Here is a 7,835-nt window from a genome sequence, read left to right on the forward strand (position 1 = left end):
GCAATTTAATAAAATGAACTCCAGACCTTCAATATATTTAATTTATTATTTTTAAATACGTTATCGCTTTTATCAGATTTTTTGTTTATATATGCGTTAAATAATTTATAATAATAAATTATGGCCGTGACCATCGCATGGCACGAATACGCAATTGATAAAGAATGTGGGGAACGGAAGTGTCTTAATGCGAAGGGAGTATCTTAACACTAGGTCCCCAGGTCCCCTAAGCCAAAAAAAATATGGTTCTTATTACTAGCACTGGCTTGAGATCGTCATGACGTAGCGGCGCAGCGTCTGACTGTATCCGCGAATGTTGTAGGTTCGATTCTCACTCGGGGAAATTAATTATTTCCATTTCCTCACTCTGGTAACATCTGGTATTTAGCGAAAATACAATTTACTGGGTTTCCTCTGATAACTTTGCTAAAATATTGAAAACTTTGTGTGATGAGAATATATATTAATCTGCATCCGGGAGCTAAATTATGTACATATGTATTTATGTATATATAAATTTAAATAATAATTATAATTTGCTTAATCATTGCTATATACGCTAAACATACGATGAATCGTGTATATGTCTACCGAATATATTAGAGGTCAGTCCTGGTGCAGATAGGTTGTTGCGGTCTGCAGCGAGAAACTAGAAATATTTAAAAAATATATATATGGGCATAATTTTTGGCAGGGCTATAATTTTTACGTTATACATTTTCTTCATAAAATTATGTGAATTTGTCAGTGAATTTTTGATTGTTTTTAAATTACAAAAAGAGAAAAACTCGATTTGCTCCTCTGTCTAAAATAACCTTTACTCTTTAAGACACTATGCTGGATTTCTTTGACTATAAGAACGTACTTAAAACCTAAATATATGAACAATTCACAAACGCTTAATCAATTAGAAATGGCAAATACATGCCATTATATTTTGAAAATATAAATAAATAGATAAATTGACGTTAAAAATGAAGAATTTTTTTTTCAATAAATCATGCGGCCGTAGATATGGGTATATGATTTGAATTGCAACTCGATATCTCCAAGCGTTCCTGAGATAAAGGCTCTTGAAAGACCGACAGACAGACGTACGGACAACAAAATAATCTTATAAGGGTTCCTTCTTTCCTTAAAAGGTATGGGCCTTAAAAACAGCGGCGCTAGTCACCGAATTCTTTAAAGTGAAGGTTTGCACCGTAAGCCCACCGCAAGGTGTGCCAACAGATAAAAAAAAAGATAATAAAAATCACAGATAATCAAAAACAAATAATATTCACAGATTGTAAAAACATACTAATGTTTTATCTATATATTAGTATTTTAATCGTATATCTATCTATAAGTATATCACTATAATTGCTTTATCTGACATAAGGTCGCTCGCGTTCGTGTCTTACGGTAATGCAGTGTGTAATAAATTTAGTTTTAATTTTAATTAGGTAAGCCTTTTCATCTTATATAATATTTATTTTAATAATTAAAAAGTCTCTTAATCTATCTTAGTTTTCTGTGAATATTTCGCTTGATTTTTCTATTAGAATATTTATATAATAATTAAGTAATAATAATAATATTTATGACATATTATGAACTAGTTTGTATAGTATTATTATTTAATATTAATATTTGGTACTCTACTACGTACGTTTGGTACTCTAGTACGTATAAGTTGTACGATATTTGCATATAATATCAAGGTCACAGTGGCGCAGTGGAACAATGTCTTATTAGCACAAACGAGAGTTGTGGGTTCGATTTTTATCCGAAGGAAAATTTATTCGAGACATTGCATTGAACGTTGCACTTTGTCTCCCAAGTAAATAAGAACAATTCAGTCTCAAAAACCAAGCATAGGGAATCGAACCTACTGTATATATAATATATACTTAATAAATCATATTTTTTTATTTTTATATCCAGTATATATGGCATTCACGGATGGACGGACACGAGAGTGAGAAGATTCAAAGATGATTTCCTTTTCGGTGTATCCACGTCTGCTTACCAGGTGGAAGGCGCTTGGAACGAAGATGGTAAAAACCTTTTATAATATTTCTTTTATCAAGAGAATGAATGATTAAAGAATGGATAAAGTGGCTTGTAAAGTTAGAGTGAATGGTAACAGACTGGCGGGGGGAGACATCGGTTGACCTTCGAGGACACAGTGTGGTACTGTCGAAGGACATGTATTGTAGCGCGGCTTTGAGCTCCGCCACTCAACACGCAATACCTCGAAAAATTCGACGGAAAGTGGAGAAGGGAGTGTCTTCACACTTGGTTATCTCTGCCTACTCTATATGCGAACCGTAAATTTAAAAAAAAACAATAATTTAAATTTAACTTTCGCTCTCGCTATCTAATTAAGCAAAACAATCAATGCGTTTATATCTAAAGGTTATCTTTTGCTATTAATTTAATATATTTTTAATGATAGTTACCGTTTTAAATCTATAAATTATAAGAAGAAATTGTGTTGTTAATTTGGTGTTTAATTGACCATACTTGGTGAATGTGTGTTCCAATACATTTGTGGGATGTTTATGTTTTCTTGAACAATTTCAAAATCTATATAAGTAAAGAAGAGAGTGGTCTTTCACCAGTCATTATTTACGTTTCTCTTTAAATATTAAAGTAAACAAACAAGTAACCAAAAAAGTAATATTTTTTAAATTTAATTTTAAAGGTTTTATTTCCAACTATATTTTCTTTTTAAAGGTAAAGGACAAAGTATATGGGACAAACACTTCCACGAACACCCCGAAGTGATAACCGACGGAAGAAACGGAGACGTAGCGAGTGACTCCTATCACAACTACAAGAGAGATGTAGAGATGCTGAGAGAGCTGGGCGTGAATCATTATAGGTTTTCTATATCTTGGACTAGGGTTTTGCCTGATGGTAAGATTTTTTAAAAACTAGTGGTAAATTAGAGCCAGCTATTAATAAGAGGCCAATCGTGGCGCAGAGGCACAAAGTGTACCTATAAAAGACTGGTTGTGGGTTCGATCCCCACTCGACAAAATGAAATATTTATGCAAATGTTTCGATTTCTTTGCTCTGATGTCGAGATAAAATGCAGCGTTGGGTTCCGCCACTGAATACGCTATGCCTCCAGAAATCGGCGGAAAGGAGGTTCCCTCTGCCTATCCCAGGAACGGGAAGCTGGGATACAGCATGAACGTAATTTAGATTTTATTAGACAAAATTATTATCTCTTTCAACTTTTCTTTAACAGGTCATCCAAACAAAACAAACGAGAAAGGTCTCGAATACTACGACAACCTAATAGACGAACTCACCAAATACGGCATAAAACCAATGATTACCTTATACCACTTCGATTTACCACAAAATTTACAAGATTTGGGGGGTTGGAAGAACCCCTTGTCCGTGGGGTGGTTTCTAAATTACGCAAGAGTTGTATTTGAGAGATATGCTCACAAGGTTCCCTATTGGATAACAATCAACCAGCCTAATTCTATATGTGCTGTGGGATTATACGACGCGATACAATTCACACAGGGAAAAGACAGAAGTGATGTTTATTCGTGCATTAAAAATGTGATGTTAGCTCATGCGAAGGTCTATCGATTGTATCAAAAGGAATATAAGGACAATTATAAGGGTATAGTTTTTTTTTTTATATTTTTGTGCATATTTGTTTGGCTAGAGGCCGTCAGGGCGTTGGAGGTAATGGGATCGATTTTCACTCGGTGGGATGATTTTTTTTTTAAATTTTCATTTAATCGCTCTGGTCTAGATTTCGTAGCATTGTGTTCCGACATTTACACATGCAATAAAAATGTGAAAAATACATTTTTATTTTTATTATTTTTTTTTCATTTTTTTTCTCTTTATAGGGTCAGTGGGTATTTCACTCGGTCTGAACTGGGCGGATCCAGTGGTTAATACGACTGAAAATGCTGAAGCTACAGCTTTATATAGAATGTTTACGGTAAGTTTTATATCATATACCTATCCTTCTTACTTGAATTGTTTCCTTTTATTAACCAAGTTCAAAAAAGGATAATTTGTATAGTATTTCAGTACCTATAGGTATTAGGATATTCAGTATATTATTGTTTGTATATTTATTAAGAAATTCGGATATAAGAATGTTTTAACAGATTGATATCGGACAGAGAACGAATCGTGACCGACACTATAGTGGAAACCAACCGATGGTGTCACAACACTCCGTCTTATATATTTTTTTTAAATATTAAATATAGATTGTATATTTCAGCTAGACATGTACCTGCACCCAATATGGTCTAAAACTGGTGACTTCCCTATAGACGTTAAAAGACGAGTGAAAGAGTTGAGTATCGAGCGCGGCTACAGCCACTCTATGTTGCCTGAACTTAGTCGTGAGGAAATTAAATTATTGAAAGGTATTTATTTGGAAATTATAGCTTACTTTATGTAATAAAAAGATAAAGAGATAGGCAAAACGCAGCGTTAAGTTACACTATTCAACGCGTAATGTCTCAAAAAAGATGAACGCCAAATTTACACACCAAAGCAGTTTTTCACTTTAAATTATTTATTTTACACTCGAAATTCGCCGTTTTAAGCCCCAAGTAAATTACTTTTACACTTCCAAATAAGTTCTTCTTGTAAAAAGAAATTAACAGCATATTATTGATTATGGTTAATAACCATTTGAGGTTGTCTGTGCGACTGTAAACACAAAGGTTGTGGGTTCAAGTCCCATTTGGGGGAATGAAATACTTACAGTCAGATACTGTTGCAATACGCCACAACGGTAGCCACTTTTTTATACTTATTTTTCTTTATTACAAATTACCTAATACTTTTTCATAGGTTCGTCAGATTTCATTGGAGTTAATCATTATACTACAACGTTAGTCAGTAAATCTGAGGAGAGTTGTGCCCATACAAGAGGCTTAGAGCACGATTTGGGTATAAAATTGAGTTACGGAGAAAAGTGGGCGAAGTCACAATCGTCTTGGTTGAGGGTATGTAAAATTTTGTTTCATTTTTTATATTTAAACTAGTGGGCCCGGACGCGGCTACGCCTGCGAAAATATAAGCCTAAATAACTAAAATAAGTTAAAAAATTATAATAAGTGGAGATTTATTATTAGAAAAAATATCTGAGTAACCGAAATGAACAAACAAAAAAAGTAAAAGTACCTAAAGTTTGCCGTGCGCGCTTCCTAAACTTTTGTCTATATTAAATAATTATTAATTTTTGCGAACAATATTAAATAAAATCCCAAATGATTAAAATTACGATATTTTAAGTGCATAACATCGGTATAGACAACAGAACTGAGATGAATTAATTATAAGCAGCAAATAATTAAACAAAAATTAACAGTAATTCGAAAATATATAAAAATTTACTAATCCATCAAAGTCATCTGCCCGGTGCAGTTCGCGTCGGTCATACTATACCACGCGTAGGCTAGGTCATTTGGAATCAGTGACATCTTAATTATTTATTAGAATGTTATACAGTAAACCATAATTTCAATCTAGATGATGAATGCTAAAAGTGACTATTATATTTATTTTCATAAGGATAAATATCAAATTATAGAAATCATCTAATTTTGGTTAATGTCTACAAATCTATATCGGCGCGCGTCATGTACGCGTTAAGCAAACTCACTTTGAGTGACGTTTTCTTAAAACAACAAACTTTGCAAGCCGTTGCTTAGCAACGCGTAGCGACGACTGTTATTAACATGGCGGAATAAATTGCTTGTCAAATTAATTATTTTAATATATTGGTATATATCAAAAATATTACAAATATGAGAAAAAAAAAGTATCCTATGTCATCCATCCCGGGACCCTCAAGTATCTCTATATGTGTATTTTATCACTATTAAATTAGCGGTTTGGCCCTGATTGCGTAAAAGACAGACAGACAGACAGACAGAATTACTTTCGAATTTATAATACAGGTATGGATATCAATTTTTTTCTTAATTGGTTTCGACATTTGGACTTCTTACTTGAGGGTACTTAGTCTCACATCTTGCTAAATTAATATTTTATTTTTAAAATATAATATTTTATTTTAACTATTAAAACAAAAAATATTCTCAGGGCGCAGCATACGGCCTATACAGAATATGTATCTACATCAACCTGAAATACGACTACCCCCCAATGTTTATCACTGAACACGGATGGTCAACTGATAAGGGTCTAAAAGATACCTCACGAGTCGAAAATATAAGGCAGTATTTGAAGGCGTTACTATACGCTTTGGAAGATGGTTCAAATGTAAAGGGATACACACTGTGGAGTCTCATGGATAATGTTGAATGGTTTGCTGGGACTAGGTGATGAAAATTTTATTTATTTTCGTATTGGTCTATACTTTAGTGGAGAAAAGGAAATCAATAAAATATAAATGCCTTTATTATCTATGAGACCCCAAAATAACAACTATCTATTTAATTATGTGTTTTATTATTTATTAACAATCTTTTACAAATTATTGTTTTTCAGTGAACGATTTGGCTTATACGAAGTGGACTTTGATTCAGAAGAAAAAACGCGTACAGCCAGGCTCTCTGCTATTGTATATAAGAGGATTATAAAAAAGAAAATTATAGAGGAGGACTGGCAGCCTAAAAGCCTAAGTATTACCGTTAGTAAAAAAAAGAAAATCGTTAGAGATGATTTGTGATAAATTATTAAAATTTTGTAGTTATTTAGTTATTTTTTGTTTGGAATATCCAATATTCCATCCCGAATTGTGTCGTTTTTCCTATTGTGATTGTTTTATATGTTTATTGTTGAGTGTAGATTTAATTTTCCGAATTTTTAATTGTTTTGATATTTTTTTTTTATAAATACCACCTCTAAATTCACGAAATGCGAAGATCGGAGTGACATAGCATGTTACCAACGAATTAAATATTCTGTAAAATATGAAAAATTTGTTAAATCTTAAATAGTATTCGTTTATTACAAAGTTTCTCTAACATTATAGAAATCGATTTATGTTAAAGAATAATATTAATTCAGTCAATTTTTTGTTTCAGAGTAAAACGCCATCTATCGACATTATATAGGACTACGCCTCGGATCACGATATTTTTAGATACGCCGTAGTTTAAGCTATTCAACAAAAGAGGGCACAAATGACAATAAAATTTGTACTTCTATTCAACACTAGATGGCACGTGTTGTACTGAGATTGTAAATTAAATATATTTTTTACAAATGTTTTTTGTATTTTTATGATATGAAATACAGATCTTCTATAGAAAATTTATTTCTATCTTCTTGAAATACATTTCTTTCTTATAAATGCTTTTACTTAGTCTATACTTACTTAACTCTTCCTTAAGTCAAATCCAAATCCCAAGTTGGATTTTTACTGGTTGAAACGAATTAAAAAATTAAAAGAGGATACGTGGTCAAATCCCGCTACGTTTTTATGGTATGGTTCTTTAAATCTGGCGTTCCGAGCGTGCCAGTTGAGCACATATCACTTCGCCAATGTCACGTTGAACGTTTTTATTCCTAAGGTGAAATTATACTTTTGACAACTTTATAAATATTTAAAAATAAACTTCAATAATTATAATTATACCTTAAAAATGTGATTGTAAATTATTTTTGCATAAAAATCTGGCTTTTGACAATTTAGTAGATATATGTGAAAGATGCTGTAAACTGCTTTATACGCTGGTTATATAACTTTTTTCTATCAGACCCATAAACACATAAACGGTTCCAAACATTATTTACTAACCATGTATATTATAAAAATAAAAATTAAATTTGACCTAAAAACAAACAACAATAAACATAATATTCTCACAGCGGTATTTTTT

At 32.1% G+C, this 7,835-nt stretch overlaps 1 protein-coding gene across 3 annotated transcripts; it reads left to right on the forward strand.

The window, feature by feature from the left end:
• The first annotated feature begins 1,338 nt into the window (after positions 1 to 1,338).
• Positions 1,339 to 7,250, forward strand: LOC146528450 (myrosinase 1-like). 3 transcript variants are annotated; one of them, XM_085203581.1, is made up of 10 exons: positions 1,339 to 1,445; positions 1,927 to 2,039; positions 2,722 to 2,904; positions 3,242 to 3,631; positions 3,867 to 3,961; positions 4,253 to 4,400; positions 4,834 to 4,988; positions 6,091 to 6,329; positions 6,499 to 6,632; positions 7,038 to 7,250. In XM_085203581.1, exons 1-10 carry the CDS (start codon positions 1,408 to 1,410, stop codon positions 7,040 to 7,042), a joined length of 1,500 nt encoding a protein of 499 aa, XP_085059707.1. In that variant the 5' UTR covers positions 1,339 to 1,407; the 3' UTR covers positions 7,043 to 7,250. The 3 variants fall into 3 exon arrangements, with proteins under 3 accessions (XP_085059707.1, XP_085059706.1, XP_085059705.1); XM_085203580.1 differs by having other exon boundaries at positions 6,499 to 6,640; positions 7,038 to 7,242; XM_085203579.1 differs by lacking the exon at positions 7,038 to 7,250 and having other exon boundaries at positions 6,499 to 6,694.
• Positions 7,251 to 7,835: the final 585 nt, after the last annotated feature.

Source organism: Heliconius melpomene, chromosome 19 (assembly GCF_056956725.1).
Source record: "Heliconius melpomene rosina isolate 202511_hmr_F chromosome 19, ASM5695672v1, whole genome shotgun sequence".
NCBI lineage: Eukaryota > Metazoa > Arthropoda > Insecta > Lepidoptera > Nymphalidae > Heliconius > Heliconius melpomene.

What these genes read in the sequence shown, in the direction of transcription:
- LOC146528450 (XM_085203579.1), top strand. Translation starts at nt 1,408, where the DNA reads ATGCAGTGTGTAATAAATTTAGTTTTAATTTTAATTAG. An exon ending in TTAGTTTTAATTTTAATTAG is followed by an intron (nt 1,446 to 1,926) that starts GTAAGCCTTTTC and finishes TTTTATATCCAG; the next exon opens with TATATATGGCATTCACGGAT. An exon ending in CTTTATATAGAATGTTTACG is followed by an intron (nt 3,962 to 4,252) that starts GTAAGTTTTATA and finishes TGTATATTTCAG; the next exon opens with CTAGACATGTACCTGCACCC.